This window comes from Molothrus aeneus, chromosome 1 (genome assembly GCF_037042795.1).
Source record: "Molothrus aeneus isolate 106 chromosome 1, BPBGC_Maene_1.0, whole genome shotgun sequence".
Taxonomy (NCBI): domain Eukaryota; kingdom Metazoa; phylum Chordata; class Aves; order Passeriformes; family Icteridae; genus Molothrus; species Molothrus aeneus.
The window spans coordinates 82148127-82168996 of NC_089646.1; the positions used below are offsets into that span (position 1 = coordinate 82148127).

Below are 20870 nucleotides of genomic sequence, written 5' to 3' on the forward strand. Positions count from 1 at the left end.
CCTGAGCAGAAAATTATTCCAGAGAAGATTGAAAGTTCTGAAATGTGAGGAACTGACAGATTGCTCTCTGAGCTCAAGTAAAACATTGCATTATGATGTGCGACATACTTTGGTTCTTTGTGAAGGGCACTTCATGGCTCAAGTTTAGTGTTATTTTTTCACCACCCTGTAACCTTTTATATTTTTTTCCTCTTAAGTAACAAAACAACAGGTTGACCAGAAACTCTATGCAAATACTTTTAACTCACTTTTCTCACACAGCACACAGATGTTTTGAAATGCAAACCAGAAAGCTCTCTTTTTCACTCAAAGGCTGGGGAAAAAATCCTGACATATTTAAGCCAACCAACAAGGAGGGCCAGAACTTTGGGACTGACACCCTCTTACCAACTGCTCTACAGAAGGGATGGTAGCTTTACTTCCTAGTATGCTAAAAAAGCAAATGGCTTAATTGTGATACTAAGTGAGAAAGAGAAAGCATCCAATGAAAGTGACTGAAATGCAATCAAATCTGTAGAGACTTTTATCTTGCTTTGCAAGGAGAAATTCTCCCAAGTCCCATTTAAAAATTAGATTTCTTTGGTCACAACATAAGTTACAACCATTTTTGGATGAAGAAATAACATTTTAGAGAATGCAACAACCTGATTCCTGTACTGAGATTACTTTTACAAAACTAAAGGAAGGAGATTGAAATACTAGTTTCCCAAAATACTACACCTTTTCCATGAACGCGTAAAAGGGAAAAGAACCAAATTTACTTTAGTCAACCTACCCATACAGTAATTACCCTGGATTGAGTTAGAAGCAGATAACTAAAAGCCAAATACCTCTTGTGACTACAATTACACACATTTAAGGATTAGAGGAATAATTTTGTATGGCTACTTCATTAGACATTAAGATCAACACAGATCAACATAATTATCCATTTCATGATGAGGTGCACACCACACATATACCTCACAAGGAAGGGCCAATTTCCCACTTTGCTAAATGGACAGTGGTTAATGTAATCTAGACAAAACCACAAAAATTGGAACTTACAAAAGACCACACCAAGTTTTAAAATCAAAGTCCAGCTTATTAGGAAAAATAAATCATACAGAAGACTCCCAAATATCCAGATCTCCACGTGATACACATTTTTGCCAAGTGTAGCTCACCTATGTACACTAATTTTAGTGAAGGACTGGTTTTAAAGTTTTTTTTTTAAAGTTTAGTACTTACTTAATGGCTTCACACATGTCCAGTCCCATTTTCACACAATTCTTGGCATGATTTTGAAGAGATATAGGTAGCCCAGAAACACAGTAATAGCAGTCACCTAAGATCTTAATTCTCATACATTCATTTTCCTGGAGGAAAAAAAAAAGGCAAGGTGAGACAGTGACTTTCAATTTGAAATACATAAATGAAGAGTTACTGTGACAAAGATTGACTTAAATTACATTAGCAAAGTCCTTCTACTAAAGCTTGTTTCAGTACAAAAGGGCTTGCTACAACAGAAACATTGAGAGAGTTTTGTATGGTTGATCCCTCCACCAGTTATGGTCCTTAATAGGCAAAAGCAGGAGGTAATTTCACTGCAAAACATGTTCACACTTGAGAATAACGAACTGAGCTAAACTATCATGTCCTCAATCTAAATAAAGCCTTTTTGTTTGAAATATGAAATCAAAAGACATAGTCTTCCAATTTTACATCTACGAAGATATACTATGGAATGCTTCCAGAAGCTAGAAATCATAATAGTAGTTCTATATTTTCTACTCTAAGACCATGTAAAGATTTTTATTTTTTAAAAACTGAAATTTACTTTTAATTTAATTTAAATTTTAAAATACTTGACAATAATTTTTCAACAAATAAAAACACAGGAAATTTTATCTATTCTGAGGTTTCTGATTTTACTTTCACACATGAAGTTTAATTTAATTTTTATAAAAATGACACCTAAATAGGCAGAAGAAAAAAATCTGATTGTATTTGACTCTTTTCTTGAGAAATAAAGAGGCTGTGGTCAGTAATTAAAATGGATTGGATCAATACTGTCTCTCTTCTCCTTCAGTCTCAAAAATGATTTTTCTGAGACCAGAAAACTGACTAACACTTTTCTATCTTGAGTTTATTAATCCTTGATATTGCAAAAAATCTATTTAAAGAAGTGTTCATCTGCCATTAAGCCTTATTGGGCTCCATGAGCTTTCTCTATTGGTCCTATTAGAGAGCTATCTTCAGTTTCACAGACTGTCATTCTGGCAGAAATGCACTGTTGCACTCAGACCAGAGCCAGATCATTTTCTTCACGTTTCAAATCCAATCTTCCTGCCAAAGTCTCAGAAATGCTGCACGAAGACCCCAAGAGGAAAAAAAAAAATTAAAGATGACTTTCTTATTCAAACTAACAGCAGCAGCCCATAGCAACCCACCTTGGCAATCTGATCAAACTTGCCAAAGAGCTCATTCAGCATGTGCACCAGCTCTCCTGGGGAGCAGTCACTGGCCAGGCGAGTGAATCCCACAATATCCGCGTACAAGATGCTGCAACAGAAATGAAGAGAATCTTGGTCACAGCTTCCTTCTGCCACACTCAGATCCATCAACCAGCAGCAAAACCTGAAAGCAAGCATCCTGGACTTCACAGGGATATGCCCACACCCAAAACAGCCACTACTAAATGTAGAGCAATAAATATAACTACATCTATAGGAAAATGTATATTTGCCTTTACGGGTGTTGTGTTCATAGGTAATATATACCTGTATGTACCTTTATAGCTATTAACTCCTCAGGTATAATGTTTATAGGCATACCTATATTTATAGTTATTTATAAATATTCTATACCTCTCTATCTGTTACAGGACTGAAAAAAATATAAATATTTTTAAAGTCACAAATCATCAGTATAATAATAGAGATATAATAGTTTCAAGGAGTATTTGTGCTCACAAGAGAACATGAGCTTCCTCAAAAGTTCTGCAACATTTTTAATAAATCAGTTTCTAAGAATATAATTCAAACTAACTTGTCCAATAACATAAAAAAACCCAACAAAACAAACAAACAAAAAACCCAAACAAAAATAGGAAAAAGAACCTTGTTAAGAAGAATGAATGTTTGAAATGAAAGTGATTAATTTTTCCAGCTACTAGAAATTTTTAAATAATAAAAAATTAGATCTGTCAGCAGAATATTTTATCTCAGGTACTGTGTAAAATACGTATGTGATACAGCAGCCTCTGTTTACATGATACAAATCCTGAGAAATTGTTCCAATTAAGAAAATTGCAAAATCTGAATCATACCACTGGCATGAATTACAATTTTGACTAGCATACATGGAAGCAGGATTTAGTAATTGAATCTGAAAAATGAAGACATTATGAAAAAAAGCCTAGTATTATGTGTCTTTTTTCTCAACAACTCCTTTGTACTAACACCTTTGTGCTCCTCTGGAATGTAGCACTGTCAGCATTCAATCAAATTAAGGGATGCTACATATTAAGTTGTTGAAAAGCATATTTTAAAAAACGTTTTCTTAATTCCTCCCTTAACCTTTTCTTTCAATTTTTTTTTTCTGAATGTTGTTGATACATTTTTTTACAGTACAATACCTTACATTGGTGTGCCTTTTGACATACAAATTGTGGAAGTTGTTGGTGTTTTCCAGCTGGCCTGCCTTTGGACCTTGTAGCCTCTGAATGATCTCTGCTTTCATTTCCATGGCAATGTGAGCAGGCAGTAAAGAAAGTAGAAGACGCTCCTGAAATTTAAAATGAAATCCACAGTTTCTTTAAGGAGAATAAATTTAGCATGGCATCAATACTGTGCAAGGCACACCCTATTGTCAATACCACAGAACATTTTGATGAGGCTTGCACCCAGACCAAGTACAAGCTCCAAAGTTAATCAGTACCTTGAGGAGTGTGACAGGGACATATACACATTTCCAAGTAATATGTGCCTTCTCCAAGGTTTTGTGTATATTAAAAAAAGCTTAAGCTAAGCTTAACGTTTGCTGAAGTTATGTACATGAATCTATTCAAAATCTGAGCAGGATGCAGCAAATGAAACAGTCACAAGGCCAGTCCAGAGGACTTAAATGGAAACGCAGTTTGAGTCAAGCAGGAATAAGCTACATCTTTTTTTTCCTTTCATACATTTTAAATGCTCTGCCATAATTTTAGCAGTTAGGCCTAAAATAAAATACAGACAGAATATGAAAATGTTTAATTTTGCAAAGCATTTTGATAGGTACTCTCTCCTTTAATATGCCATTTGACAATTTTTTTCTAATTAACCTAAAAGCATATAGAATACTTAAAAAACCCAAACCCTATATATTTTTCCTCATCATTTGGCATTAGGGTCTTCCTCATCATTTTATATTATGGTCTGCCTCTTCTAAAGCTTTCTGACACTTCCATTTTGCCCATTTCACCTGTGACAGCTTTAGACTGATTTCCTACTTGTCTGGAAACCAGGTCAACAAGAACTCTGCAAAAAAAAAAAAATCCTTCTTGCTTTATCATATTCCATCTTGAAACTGAACAAGAATTTCCCATTTTCTCACAGGCAGACAGGAGAGACTCCTTCTGGCTAAGGATAAAAAACCGGAAGCCTGAACCAGTGAAGAGGGGGAAGGTAACTAAAAAAGCCTCTGACAGAGTCAGAGACAGAAACAGCTACACCAGAAAAGATGATGACCTCAAAATGTGCATGATTCTCAGGTGTTACTCAGAATGATGCATGGTCTTTGGTTCACAAGAGTATTTTTGCAGACTTTGCAGTTCTGTTCATGAAGGTACCAGAAGAGGCGTAGCCATTAATCCAATCCTCTGCCTGGGATTCCTGTTCAGGTCTGATGACCTTGAGTAGAGCAAGGCAATAACAGGGCTATAGACTCTTCTAATATTTGCAGCAACCTTGGCTATCTATCTCTGTCAAGTATAGTGAAAAACTCACATTCCTCATAGCATTTGTGCACTTGTAAGCATAGCATTCAATTACACGAGGCCCTGTGAAACTGATCTTGCACATATTTGGCAAAAAACTTCTATTGCAGTGAATCAAGATAGAATCTTGCTTTGCTGCTAATTAATATTGAACTAATAATTTATTTCTTAAATGCAAGATTAATTTAGTATATTTAGGCATTTTAGCAAATTCACATCCAATAGACCAGTAGATTTTCATTGCTTATGTTCACTGGCAATGTTTCACTTCCACTGCTCCTTGGTGGAGGTATTTTGCTAACTTGTAAATAGTATCTGTACAACCAATCAATTTTTTTCCATAATGAAAACTTACTCTTCCAGGTTGCTCTTTATCTAACAGTAGAGGATTGTTCAGACTTGTTAACAACTAAAATTACACAGTTAATGAAGAGGTGAAGCTCTTAGCAACAATTTCACATAACTATACTCCTTTTATACCATGGATAGTAAATGCAATCGCTATCTTCCTTTGACTGTTATGATTCCAGACACATAGTGATGCAGATAATGTCCAGGTTACTGCTTACATCTTTGAAACTCAGAAAGGCTGGTAAAAGGTCATAAAGCAACAAATGTTTTCAAGAAAGCAAGCAAAAAAAACAAAGAGAAAAAGTTGTCATGGAAAGCAGCATAAAGTGAACTACAAGCTAAAGAATCATAGAGGAAAAGGAAAACAGAATGCCCTAATTGTAGGGGACATGAGGAGAGATGGAACATTTCCCCTTCTTTTTCTCTTCAGGCCAGCCCACTATTCTATTCCGCTTAAACATCCTGATGAAGCTGTTCACCACACCAGAATTCCCTCCAAAGAAGGTTTTCCTTCCTCCATTTGCACTGTACAAAAGAAAAGGCTGCAACCAGAGGCTGCTTTAGAGAACTGCAATTGGTGAAGCACACTGCAGAACACCTTGCCATACCCAGGTGTACATACAGCCTTCAGCCACCCCCTCTATCCTGCAGGCTTCAAGCATTCACACTTCAGTCCTGACCTTATCATTTGTTTGATAATGTGGATCGTTCATTTTCATTTCTTTCACTAAAAGACAGCTGTGAAAGAAGGTGAATCTTAACCACTTATGAGCACTGTGGCTGAGCTGGTCAGCTAAAGGTTTTAAGAAATGCAAAGCACACAAGAACAACTCTTCCTTTTTTGTTTTTCACTGCTGTTGGCTCAAAAGAGCATAGTGGAAGAATCAAAATCACTTACTGATCAGCTTGTAGTGCACAATGTTCTGCACTGAAACTCCTGCAGACTGGAACAATGAGAGGAACACCACAAATCAAGACTACTGCTTATGCTGGCTTTATATTTGGTAATACATTCCATTCTGTACTATTCTCTCAAAAGGATAGAAAATCTACACATCAAAAACTAGCTGAACTGAGATACAAGACAATGACTTATAGACAAAAATCTTCCTTATTTGTAGTAGACAGAGAAGCCACTCTCAGAGTTACAGTCTGTAAGAAAAAAGCTGAAATAATTCTGAATGCAGGTCAAGAGGCACCATTTAAAAGTCTTCAGACTGAAAATAAGAATACCTGCTTCTGGTGAAAGAGAAACTGCTGTGCTATGACAATAATGAAAATCTTCTCACAAATGTCCTTCCCTAGAATATTAACAACATGACCTTAGTAACTTATACAGGGGATTTATGCACATGAGACTGCTTCCTGACTTATTCCCTGGGAGTATGCTTTCCTCTCAACCATTCAAGTCACTTCCATCTGATACCTTTTAAGTCCTAGGGCTAAAAGATGCAGCCCACTATCTATACTGAATACAATATTAAAGTGCCTTTCAGTACTATAGGTTAAGTACTTCTCTCTTCTCCACCTGGACCCCACTAGAAGGATAGCAAGTAGTCATCCTCCCTGGTTTCTCCAGTTGAAGATTTTCTGTGGTACATGTCAAAATGTTATTTGAGTTCCTGTTCTCTCAATCTCTCACATCCAAGTTGATCTCTTTGTCAGAATTTTCCCTGAAACATCCAGATGACCTTAGCAGCGAGTCTTTGTTACATATAGTTTCTCTAAAACTTGATAAACTGGTTGCTTTCTTAGCTAGAACAAGTTGCCAGAGCTCAGTCAAAGAACACTGTGCTCTTTTCTGAAAGGTGGCAGTTGCATGTGAGTATCTCACAAAATACCACGCTGTTGTTCTGCAGCAAACAAGCACAACATCCTCAAACACTTGGTACAGGTTATTTTTAAGAGTGCATGTTTCACAAATCAACCTCTTCTTGGCCTGAGGCAATAATGCTTTATTTATTTGCTCATTCCTGTTTTGTTATGCAAACTACCAATACTGATTCACTCATTTGTACATGATTACATCACGATCAATGCTTTCCTGAGCATAAATGTAAGAATTTATAGATTTAAAGGCCAAATATTCTTTCACCTGGTCTGATTTCTTGAATAATACAACTAACAGAATGTCATTAAGGAAAAACAAAGGTAGTCTGATAGAACTCACCCTATTAAAATCAACTTTGTGTCTTGCTATCAATGGAGAGAAACTGTCCTTCAAGGCAATTCACAGAATCTAAGACTGAAATTCTGAGGTAGCAATGCTCTCTCTCTCTCTCTCTCTCTTGTCTAGGGAAGGAACTGAAGGTCCACATTTTGGTCTTACTGGAAGAAATGTCCATCTTTCTTGTTAAGCTTTTTCTGATATTCAAGAAGTCTGCAGAAAAATTATATATTTGTAGATCAGTAAAGGACTATAGGAATATTTTTGTCTTTATAATCCTGTATAAGGATATTTTTGTCCCTTTCAATGTCATTTAGGGCACTGAATATTGAATTCTGCTTTTCTGTAGGTTGGATTTTGTTTTCAGATTCCTGTGGCATATATCTAATCATCTCTTTAGCAAGTTTGACAAACCAGGTCAGTAAGTCAGTAATAAGAGCTCGAGAAGCAATTAGCCTATGCATGCATCTTGCTTCACTACAAAGTTTAGAAATAAACACTAATAACATCAAATTTTAAGCCCCCCTCGAAATGTATAAAGAAATAACGTAAAATAAATGAATTTTCTGATTCCTGATCACAAAATGATAGAACAGTCAAGAGCTGATAGAGATGATGATCCAGAGAGTATTTGTCAAAGTACCATACTGTTAACCCAGACCTCATGATCATCCTCTAAAATACACATACAAGAATAAAGAGTTGTAAAATGTTTTTTCTTAAATTTAACTTGGACTCCTAACTGAGAGATGAGAAGATTCCTAAAAATTGTGTGCTATTATCTCCTTAAATTTAGCTGATGTTAATAACCTCCATCAACCTCATTAGTTGTGCTGAAGCCAATAAATTGATTTTACTTATACACAACAAGAAAGGTATTCAATCTTGACTACACAGACATCAAGAGATGGAGAATTCACCAACTTCTAGTGGTTAACCACCTGCACTGTTAAAATCTGCTAAAAATGTGTTCTGTATTTCGTACTTTGAAGCCTAGGCCCTGTTATATCTTTCTCAGCTCAAGATTAATGCCCCTACTCTTATTCCTGTAAACACAGATAACTGTCTTTTTGATCAGGTAAATAGACTTAGGTGTAAAAATCTCCTCCTCCTAAGTATTTTCTACACACTCTTCTCAAAACCCTCAACAACCTTCAAGCATTTTTAAGGGTTTCTTGACACAAATCCTAACATTTTGCTCCAGCAAACACAGACATGCATACATTTATTTCCCTCAGTATGTCCATGACTTACTCTGTGCAACCTTCTGTAATAACATCCTCGAAGCTCCCTGGCTGCTGTTCCATGTCTCCTATTTTCTCCAAAATATTTTACAAAGTTGCAGCCTTACAATATCCTAGCTATGGCCCGTACTCTCTTAGAATTATGTCTCTTCAGAAAGTTATAAAAAAACTCTCTTGATTAATATTGTTTATAAAGTATTCAATATTATAGTATTTATTATCAGACCGACCGGTATTTACATTTTTGGCAAAAATTATTGTCTATAAATGTCTTCACGTACTTCCTAGATCATTAATAAAAAATACATAACAGCATAAACAATGAGATGAGATTCTTGCAGAACATAACACACATGCTAGTTCATTGAACAACTCCACTGATAACTTCCAGTTACTCCACTCAAAATCTATTAGACTGTGCTGTCTTGCTGGGAAGTGTCAGCACTTTTATGCTGAGCATCACTGCATCAAATATCTTACTGAAATCTTTTGATTATGGAAATTTACTTAACCCATACCCATTAAATACTAAAAAACATTTTCTTATTACTTGATTTCTTACCAAACTGTTGAGAACATCACTCTACTTCTTTCCAAATGCAATCCCATCGCAGCAGCACCTTTTATTTCACACTGATTGTTTATACTTTTTCTATCTAGTGGCAGCCAATTCCTTGGTTATGGTGGCTTTTCTCCTGGAAAACTTCCAAAACTTTTATTGGCCTTGACAAAACCAGAAAAGGATCAAGGATTTTTCATGACATCTAGAAATTTCCTACATATCACATCTCTTGTCATTCTGAACTTTTTTTATATATATCTAATTGCTGCTTTTGCTTGTGTCTAGTTCAGGCTTTATGACACAGATAATATCTCTCCTGATGGCAGAACTATGAACTCTCATCTGTTCTCCTAAATGCCACACCCCCCTACACACTGCTAACAACATTCATTTTGGATATTTTTTCTCCTTGGAAAATGAGTTTTTCCCCAAGCATAGTACCATAAGGCTTTTTGTTTTCATGACCCTTTTGGTGAAATTTCAAGTGTGCAATGCCAGGAGCTACAATATCAACACCAGAAAATCAACACACACACAAGGGGGATGAAAGCACCATCCTCTCATTCCACACAAGTTCCCCAAGCACAAAATGCAAATGCACTCGTGAAACTATTCCGCAGAAGACAAGCTGTAGTTGTCCAGGAGCTGCTTCCATGAGAAAGGGAGGACCCCGAGTGGGGACTGCCAGTTTTCACGAGCTCAGATGGTGATGGGCTGTGTCCACCCAGGTGCTGGCACTGGGCCAGGATGAGGCCCAGGTTGGGGCCAGACCGGGATCTGCTCCCACAGTGCTGCCTGGGGGCCTCTGCCTGGGAAGAAGCTCTGCCCTCCCCACTCAGTCCCTGAGCTCCAGCCATGCCTCCAGAAAGGGGACAGTTGTCTTCAGATGATTCTGCAGTTGCCAAACATCAGTGGTGTGACTTGGTCACTTCACAAGAGTAGTAAAGCCAGTGCAGACAGTCACTCAGGCAAGGGTTTGCAGGCTAAATACACAGCACTGTGCACCCTCAGCACTGCACCCTCAGTGCACCCAGCTTGTTTGCTGCAGAGCTGCCATCTCACCAGTCACCTACACATCCAAAAAATACTAAAGCTATGCAAAAGCACCACCACTGTTTCAGTGTGGGGGACTGAAAGCTCATTTAAATTCACAGGCTTGCCGTGTATTTGGCAAAGACAAATTCCTACACAGAACCTAGGGGATGTTTAATGTTTATGCATAGATTACAGTTTGCATATGCAGCCTGTTTAGGACTAATTTTGCAAGCAATGTTCACTACACCTTCAGAAAGCATGCCTATCCTGGGGCTGTTCAAGTGACAAGTCACCAAACAGCACAACAACAGAGTAAAAGAACACAGCAATATACACAGCCAGACCTGCTCAATTAACTGACAGAATTTCAAGGTTTGTTTGTGTCTCATCCTGTTAATTCTTGCTCTAAGTTTTATATGTTTCAAGAACTGATGAACAGACAGAAGCAGCAAGCAGCATTTTGCAAAGAATCAGTTTGATGAGCATAACATGTTTATTATTATATCAGTCTTCAATAAAGTATTATAGTGCTGGCAATTGCTCAATACCATTCTTTTAAACAATAAACTATGGTACAACTGATACAACTCACTTCACATTCTGATGAGAAGAATTTTGTTATTCTTTCAACAAAAAATGAAGAAAACCAAACTCATCTCTTGTTTTACATATTTTTCTTCTTCCAAACCATCTATGAGAGTCAGGGAAGATATTCAAGAGTACTGCTTGAAAGGTATCTACACAGCCCTTTTTCAAAGACCAGTTTCCTGTTCATCTGCCCAGTTTAGAGCCAAACCTTGTGGTTAAAAGCATCAAACTCAAAGCAAAACCAAAAGCATTTCTAAGGCACAGCACTGCATTTAAGTTACAAGATCACATCTGAAGCACATTGACAGCATCACTCCTCCACAGCCTTCTAGATAGCATGAAACTGATAGTTTTTACCTTTGACATTGCCTCTGGTGTTTTAGCCATCTGCTTACAGATTGCCAAGTAAACATGCAAGAATGGATTTCTTTCTGTATTTCAATGGCGATTTGCTAATATTTTACTGGATAGTCTACAGATAGCATACATCTGAGTGACCAAATGTTACTTACCACACAGAATAAAGATCAAAATCTAGATTTTTAAGAATAAAGATTCATATCAGGCACCTAGCTGCACTTGTCAGGAGCTCAAAAACACTTAAAAGTGGGTCAGACAGAGCAGTGAGAAGCAGGGTCACACAGCAACAGAAATGAATCAAAACAGTCAATCTCTGTATTAGAGTAATCAAGAGTAGAAGTAGTTAAACATTATTTTGGCCCATGCAACAGCTAGTTTAAATAGAGATAAAAGTTTATTCAAGCAGGAGTGAGAGCTTATTTCACCCCTAAATTAATGAAAAGTGAACCTACAGTAAGGAGTAATGCTAGTTCTTGTGAAACAGTGATGATAAATTTTAATGTTGTAAGCTGTATATTTTAACAGCTCTTTTCTGAGCACTGCTATTTATTCAACAGCTCACTTCCTAACCTTGAAGACAGAGGAGGCTGACTCACACTAGGTGGAAATCAAAGAACAGGCAGATGTCTGGAGGGTGTATGCTGTTACTGCATTCATAAAGCAGACCTCTTATTTCCTTACAATGGTCTAAATAAAAGGGAACAAGAATGGTTTGCATTATGTTTCCATCTCAGGATTGACAGTTTCTTGTAGAAATATCCCGATTGCTCTTTAATGTTTATATTCACCAGCTACTAAAGACAAAGTTTTCAATGAAAAACTTCGCTCCCCCTGAAAAAAAAACCCTAATATAAACAGAGTTTTGAAAACCAATTCTCCTTATTTTGAGGAATCTGATCAGGGAAAAAAAGCAACAACTTAATGATGGTAGATACATGCTAAACTAGTAATTAACACTGATTAGTAGGCCTAATCACAAAACAAAATTCAGCATAAATCATAGCAAGGGTTAAAGCTTTCAGAATTAGCCTGGTTTTATTTTCTAAATATTTTCTGAATTTTATTCTATATATTTTATTTTCTGAACATTTCCCCCATTAATGTGTGTAGAATTTTGGAAGTGTTTTCTATGGTATGTTCCAGAGGTACTTACACATGTAAGTTTGTAGACAGGAACTCAGACTTAATCACAGAAAGACAGGAATGGTAACTACCAGAGCTTCAAGTGCCTTGTCACCTGGGAAAAGCCTGTCCTCCTGGGACACTAAGTCTGTGTGTGCAATGCATTGAGAAAATTGGAATCCTAAAAATGTAACTGAGAAAAAACTAGATCTGCAGAAGGAAGCCACATTAAGTAGAAAATGCCCAAAAGAGGGTGCTGTTTATGATTCTGCACAAAGAAGGAGGCACCTTAATGTGCTTGGAACTCTGTTGTGGGCAAAACAGTCTGCAGTCAGGTAATTTTAATGGAAATAATTTACCGTAAACAAAACCAAACCTCTCACTGCTGATTGCAGTTTTGAAAAAAAGAAAAAAAAACACAAAAAAAACCAACAAAAAAAGGAAGATAATCACTGAGATAGACACACAACCATCTATCCTCTGCACTTCCTAGCCTCAGTTTTACCTATTTTTGCTGTGCATTATGCTCTGTCCATCAAAATTCCTGTGCTGAGGCAGAAGGCAGGGTAGGAAGCTGAGATAGCAATGTGTGATAGTTTCTTTCTGTCACTGTCTGCTTAACCACTTCTGCTGCTCCATGATTAAAGGTTTCTGCTGCCCTTGTCCTCCACGTCTCTGAGCCGGCCTCGAACACTCATGGCCTGCAGTGTCCTCTGGTGTGTCCATGGATTGCCCATGTGCCACAACCCCTCAGTGGTGAGGTTACTTTGAGTGCAGAGTCCTCTACACAGATCAGCTTGTCTCCAGCCTCTGGAGCTGCCTGTTTCCTTCCACACTGTGTTTGGGCAGGGGCACCTTTGGTCCCTGCTTAGGTGCTTTTTAGTGCCCAATGGCTAAGATTTTCTACAGAAAGCAGGCATTTTCCATGGCTGTTTTGTGTGCCCCACAGTTGGCTGGAGGCAGCTTTGGCAGACATGAAGTGATTCACAGTGACCCCTCCTGCAGCTCACCACCTCACCCCCCTGCAACCTGTGGCCACCAACACAGGCTCCATACAAAGCCACAGTGGCCAGCGGTGCAGAAACAGGGTGTCAGCTCCAGAGGTTTTCAAGCTTTAACAGGAGATCCACAAGTTAAACAACGTTGTCCATGTGCAACCCCTCATCAAAACTGCTCTCTGCCAAAATGAGACCTCAACTCTCTTCCCATCCCCACAGAAAAATACTTATCAGTGAGCACAAGGTTATTTTGGAGGTAGAGCCCCAGCAGCCTTTTCAGGTGAAACTAATTTGCTCCGAAATTAAACCATTTAAAAATCACTGAAGCAAGCACCAGATTTCCTGTTTCTGCAACGCTCCAGGTAAATTCCCTAGTCCCCAGGCTCCTGCACAAAGGCTGCTCTGCTTCCTATTTCTCTCTCATGGGATGTGCAATCCAGTGGAGACATTTGGCAAATGTCCCTCAGCACAGCGAAAGACGGGGCCCAGTTTGTCCCCTTGAGGAATTAGGGCTGTGTCTGAATTCTTGTCTCACATCTCGAAGGGTTTAAAATAGGTCTATTCTTACTAACTCCATGTTCTATGTCTATTGGTTTGGAATCCTGGTTTACACCCTGATGCCTGCACATTTGTACACGTGGAGATGCATACTGTAAGAAAACAATACCATAGCTGCAGCTGATTGATGTTGGCAGCATTATTTGTAATGGCAGATATGCTATGGATTAATGACATCTATTCTATGATCATTGCACTCAAATAGCTTCCAAAATTTTTAGAAATTTGGGAGTATTTTGTGACTTCTTTACCCAACACTGGTTTTGGTAATTTCCAGCATACATCATCAAGATACTGCATGCCTTTATGCAATTTGATTCATTTTGAAACACTGCATTTTAAATATGAATTAAGATATATCTATAGAAAAATATGTTGACAATTAGTATTGTGTTGCTGTTCAAAGAGATAAAATTATAAGAAATGAGAAGGTAATATATATTAACTGATAACATTTTACTGTGTAATTCACAGTACCATAATTTAATATTCATCACTGAAACCTCAACATACAAGCACATAATATCAACTGTTTAAGCTACAGGAACCATAATTCCTAGAAAGGAAGAAAGAACAAAAAAATTTACATCTTTAGTGTAACAAGCCATTTATTTTCATATTTAATTCCTGCTCCAGTCCTCTTGGTGAATTTTTTTTACTACTTTAAAGCTCTTTCTGTATGATATTAGCAACAGTTACAGATTATGTACTTCCTTTTCAGACTGGCATTGCTGTTCCCACCATTTACATTACATAATTTTGAAGAAAGTAGTAAAATATGAGACTGCTGTATGTTTTCAGCTACTTATTTTAAGAAATGCTATAAAATATTCTTTTTGATTTTTGTTAGCACACTGTTTTTATTAATAAGCAAGAGGTAGCTGATTTCTTTTTCAATCCTGAGTCCAAGGTGCACCTCAAAATAGTTTCCTCCCCACGGAGCCTCATAGCTGTCTTTAGCAGCACTGGCACTGCCACATCCAGCACAGCCTAGCAACATTTCAAATACTGAGTCCTGCCAAGAAACTACAGAACATATGCTCAATACACAGATGTGCTCTGATGAATCAGGGCCATCCTACATATTCAGATTGGGTCATTGCAGAACTTACTTGATTGCAGGTTGCAATATCAGTATTAAAAAAATAACTGTCTTTTTTTTTTTCCCCAAGGTGTGTGACTGGAAGGGAATGCTCCACTGTGAGTCAGGTGGATGCATCTAAATGAGAGCCACTTAGAGCTGCAGAAGAAAGAAAGAACCTTTCAGAAGACTGGATGGAAAAATCAGGGGAAAAGCACCAAGAAGTGAGATATTGCTCTGCTGCAGTGCACCCAACTTCAGCATTGCCCACTTTCTTGACAGAAATATTTCCTAAATACCCTGATGGGACTTGCTGAGGTTGTTCTAATGATGGAAGCCACTGCATGCTGAAGGTCTCTCTAGAAGAAGGCTGTAGGAAACTGCTCTGCAAGGATTCAAGATGAGATTTATTTTTAAGTTTGGTATTTTCTCCATTTCATCAGCAATTTTGAGCTATCCTTGGCTGAAGAGTAAAGTTATTCTAACTTACTCTAAGTAACTTTGCTGTAAATAAAACTTTTCTCTTTTCTTGAGACTGGCAGCTATTCCATCCAAGGACCTATGAGTCATGCTCTGTCATAGCAAGTGTGGCTTAAAGTTTGAATAATCTCTCTCAGTGATCCAGCAGGTGAAGCCTCTGCAGCTGTGCCTACTCCTGTACGGACTGCAGTGAGCAATTCTATAAATCATTTGGGGCAAAATGTTGTTGTGTATCTGGGAAATTGGAGAGAAACTTCCATTGCAGAAGCTCATCCCTTAACTCGTAACTGCTATTCAAAGAGGGACACCACACATACAGAAGGCAATTATTATTTAATGTTTGACAGATAAAGTTCTGCATCTTATGTGTCTGGTGAGACATGAGTTCCTCTGCTATTCTCCCATATCCTTTTCCTTTTGCAGTCTCCAAGGAAGCCCAGTGCTTTGCTCTGAGGCTGTATGCTGAAATATTGACAGTTTCAGGGCAAGAGCTCAATCCTTCTTGCACAAACCTTGCTCTCCCAGCAGGACAAAATTCACTGGACTCAGGGCAGTAAAAGCTACCCAAACCAATCACCTTGCATCTTCAAGTACAACTTCTTCAAAGTTTGTTTTTCTCTCAACACTAAGGGGAAGGTGACATCTTGATAACAAGTTCTGCTGGTTTCAGCTAACTTTCCTCATCTATAGGTTCACATTTGCATTACCCAGGTGCTTGTTTCTAGTATCTCACAGAAGCACATTGAAAGGACAACTCCCCAGACATACAGTAGTATGTGGTACAGAAATCCAACACTATATGCAATACAGCATTTTCATGTCTCTGCTCCCAGTGCAAAGAAGGGAGTAAACAGAAAGGAACAAAATATGGCCCAAGAAGAATTGAATGACCAGCAATTAATCATATTTCTTCAGTGTGACAAAGGAGACAGAAAAATAGCTGTGCCAGATGCCCAGATTTAAAATGCCTTCAATTACCTAAATCTGACGGTTCTGCTTTTTTTAGAAAATCATCACAAGAATATGTTGGGCTACACCAAAAGCTGGAGCCCAGCCTACGCTCCAAGATGGAATAGTAAAAATAGTGGCTACTTGCAAACACTAGACAGAAACACTTTTATGAAGAAGCAAGAAAGATGCCTGTTATTTATTTCATACTAACAATTGGCTCTACCTTCAATATCTATGTTATTTCATAAATAAATCTATCTGGTTATATTAAAATGAGGAAAAGAAAGCCCTGTATATCTGCCGCTTATGAATTCCAGTAAAATTACTCCTTGAGTGTTCTTTTCATCTTCTAGAATTTTACAAAAACTACTGTCTGTATACCTGCTTACTCAGGCTTTATTTTATATATGAACAGAGATCTAGAAGTATCTTATAAAACAAAGCATATTTATTTACAGATTTCCTTTAGGTAACATAAAGCTCACTGTAAAAGCTGACAGATCTCCACATTGTGTTGTACTATGTGACACTACAGCACTTCTGTGAATAACAGTATGGAGACTGGTGGCACATGCTCCAACAACAAATTATTGCTTCTGGGACCTGTAGGTATTTTATGGTTGATAAGCAACTTTCACTGAAATGTTTACATTTCAGAGCAATGCAGAAAGCTATTTAAAAATAATCTGATCATGAGACAAAACTAAAGGGACATGAGTGATTTAAAAAAAAAGCAACATTGAAAAAAATTCTTAGTGGGGATAAGTAATTAAAATTTTAATCTTTGATAATGTAAAGACATTTGTCCCATGCTTGCTTACTTTCTTCAACACCCTTTTGTGAGGGATCTTGTCTTCCAGAAATACAGGCAGCCAATTAAAGTGGATCATTCTCACCCACAAGATTTGAAACCTTCAGAGAATTCCTATTTTTTTCCTTTACAAAAGCTGTCCTGACTTTTATTTCATCTATCACCCTCACCCAAATCTAGCATTCTACTTCCACTAACATGCCCAAACAGACACTGGGTTTCTAAGTCAGTAATCCTCTGGCCTCCCTTGGAGCTCTGCAAAAATTGGTATCACAGCTGCCTCCCTCTTGCCCTGAGCTATCAGCACAGCTCTGGGTGACAGACCCCACGTGAGAGGTGGCTGCAGCACTTCAGTTGTTTCATTCCTGAGCTTCTTTAGGTCTTTCTGCTGAATACATAGACAGGAGGATTCATTACCACTTATTTTATTTTATCTATCTATTATTTGACCTCTCCTCCTCACGCTTCACCTTGAGATAACTGCTGCAATTAGTCTTCCATAAGTGTAGAAAATCCCTTTCCTCCACAATGAGCACAGAAGCATTAAAAAAAGTATTCAGTAGATTTACTATGGGGAATCACATGGCATAATTCTGAATACAAACTCACTCTGAAAAAGATAAATCAGTTAATTTCTGCACAGTTTTAGAAATACTTAGTGTTTCTTTCTAGTAATTGTTAAACTTACAGTAACATGTTTTCTCAATGCTAATTTAATTTTCTAAAAAGATAATTTTTAAAAAATTTTTCTTTTTTAGTATCCCCTTTCATCTAAGCAAAATTTCAGATGCTTTTGTACTTATTTAAAATTACTCTATTACCAATTTTCACACACATTAACAAAGTATTAAACATTAGGAATGGATTAAATTGAATTAATGCCTTTCTATTCCTTTTAGCTTTGTTTTTTTATGGTTGGCCTAGAACTAACTAAATTAATACTTTTTTTTTCAGTGGTGGAGGAAAAGTAGCTTTCTTATGATTGATTTTTAACATTTTAATGAATTTCCAAGGAAACAAAGCAGGAAAGCTACACAACACAGTCATCCTTTAAAACACTTACTATTTCTTTTTATATGTATTCCTTATCAAAGGGGTACTTGAATGCACCCTAGATGACTTCCATAAGTTGCCTACAAGAGGAAGTAACTTTAGTGTGTTTAAGGCATGCCTACAGGTAGCTTTCCGAGTGCCTCTTTCTCCTGTTTGTACTATGTACAATTAAGCAGTGTATACCAACTTTAGGTTCAAAGGGCACATGTATGACAGAATGTCTCAAATTTATATTTTTCCAAATTCTTAAAGCTGTGACTCACATAATAAAGCTAAAATAAAAGCAAAACACAAAATAACAAAATCCTACTGTGTCATCTTTTCATTCTCATGTAATTCACTGCCAAATTACTCTCTCTATCTATGTATCTATATATGAAAAAAACCATTCATTTCAATAATGCAGTGTATTTCAACAATGGATGTTACATATTCAAAATATAAGATATCCTCCATCATTCAAGGCCAGATTGGATGGGGCTCTGAGCCACCTTGTCTCATGGAAGGCATCCCTGCCTGTGGCAGGGGGCTTGCAAATAGAAGACCTTTAAAGTCCCTTCAACTCAAACCATTCTATGGTTTTAAGTTTATGCCCTTTGAAAAAAGGAATTACCACCCTGGCTCTACAGCTAAAAGGCTAAAATCTTCCTTTTGTTAAAAAAGAAAATTTGCAAGCAAATTCTCTGCACAGATATTGCCCTGCACAGGGATATCAGATACAAGACAAGCTAGGAACATGTGGCAGTGGGGATACAATGGCAACACTGCACCAGTTATAATTACCACAAAGTGATGGGTACAGTGGGGTTACAGCAGTCCCTGCAGGGCTCTTTGTTAATCTGCTCAAGAGCACATCTTTCACTGAAGGGTAAACAACCCTGCATCACTGTTAACACAGTTAGTGTCTCAGAAGAAGCTCTCACTGCACCTACCCTGCAGCTGAAACCACAATGTTCCCAATATCAAACCTATCTCAAAAAATAAAAACCTCTTTAAGAGTGTATTTTAATTATTTTTTAATGTGTGGCTTTCCAGACTAAGAAGCCAATTCATTCAGTAAAGTCGGGCTAATCAATCACACAACCAACCAAAGCACACATTTCCATGGAATGAAAAACTTGCATCATACCATATTGATCATATAATTTCATATATCAATCTTATAATTTTATTTCCTGCTTCTTAAAAATGTGTTTTATTACCTATCCATGTAAACAGGTTGAAATTCCAGCATCATTTAAGAAAAGCCACCATATTACAGTACTGCAAGTGAGTTGGTTCATTTCTTGTCAACTAAAGCTAAACTTTTCATTTACATTACCCTCTGTTTTTTCCTCTCAGTGAAAATGTGTTTCATTGCAGATACTTGCCTAGTTGTATCATTTTTAGGGTGAAAATTTTTAAAAGTTTTAATTTATGAAAGAAAATTTCAGATATATTGCCTGGAAAGGGAGAAAAACAATGAGTCACTTAAATGACAACAATGATGTGCAGAGTCTTTGCTTATGATCAAGTAAAGATAGAGGTGTTTTGCAATGGTTCTCTCTTTGAATCCAGCAGCAGTGCAGCTCTTGTCTAAAAACTGTAATATACTAAACAAAGTCAGTGCCTGAACCATATGCTGATCTTGCACTGAATTTTTCATGAGTATTAAAAAACCCAAAATTATTTGAGAACTCCCCAGTAAATCTCTTTCCCAGAGATTTCCATTCTCATTCCCTGAATGCCCTTTGAAGCAGGCACATGAGGATAAAGATGCTGCAAATATGAGTATCAGTGGGTAACTGGGGAAACTCTGGTCACATCCTTTCATGGACTAAATGTTTGTCCCATCCTATACAGAGCAAAGGTGCTCAGCAACAGCCTTTCCAGATCTGAAACCACAGACTAAAGTGGTTTTGAAGTCTGCTGTGCACATGCACTATTATGTCTGTTTTCTCTTTGCCCCTGAACCACAACTTTTAGTTAGGATTTAAAGAGGGTTTTCTGAATGTCCCAATCATTTTCAACGTGGATTGCATTTCTTCACATTTTTAAATCTGAGAAGTATCACTGAACTGGATCAATTCATGATAAACCTGGCACTTTCTGGGACAAGTTTGAGGGATCCACTGTAACGCTCTGTCAGGATCAGTCATCTTCAGGAGCTTTAGGGACACCTGTGGAGGATAAATACCCTTTGGTGCATGCTGAATGCTGTTAGGGCTTTCTTCATTTTAACAGTGATGTCAGTGAGCAGGACCACATTTTAATGTGATTTTGGGCATTAAAAGGATAATGAATCTCCTCTGAAAACTTGCAGTGTACTTTCAGTAGTGGTGTATATTGTGGCCAGTCCTTCAGCTTCCTCCATCCCAAGTTCAAGACAGGTTCACCATATTTCTCATGGCTCTCCACAGTCACAGTTTTATTGTCTAGTTGTCCTACCTCATGGATTAGGTAAGATCCCAAAAGGGCTGAAGTCCTTATCTATTTCCATATAATGGATTTTTTTACCTTGTCACTGCAATTCTGAGTACTTAGTTTACTCCTGCTGGCATAGAAAATAA

The 20870-nt window shown here is 37.4% G+C and overlaps 1 protein-coding gene across 1 annotated transcript in view; it reads right to left on the bottom strand.

Moving 5' to 3' along the window:
* ADCY2 (adenylate cyclase 2) overlaps nt 1-20870 on the bottom strand; it is a 209345-nt gene that overhangs the window by 68471 nt on the left and 120004 nt on the right. Inside the window, exons 5-7 of the mRNA XM_066559969.1 lie at nt 3620-3768; nt 2433-2544; nt 1231-1358 (exon numbers count right to left, since the gene is read on the bottom strand). Of these exons, the coding sequence (XP_066416066.1) occupies nt 1231-1358; nt 2433-2544; nt 3620-3768 (389 nt within the window). The remainder of the gene's footprint in view (nt 1-1230; nt 1359-2432; nt 2545-3619; nt 3769-20870) is intronic.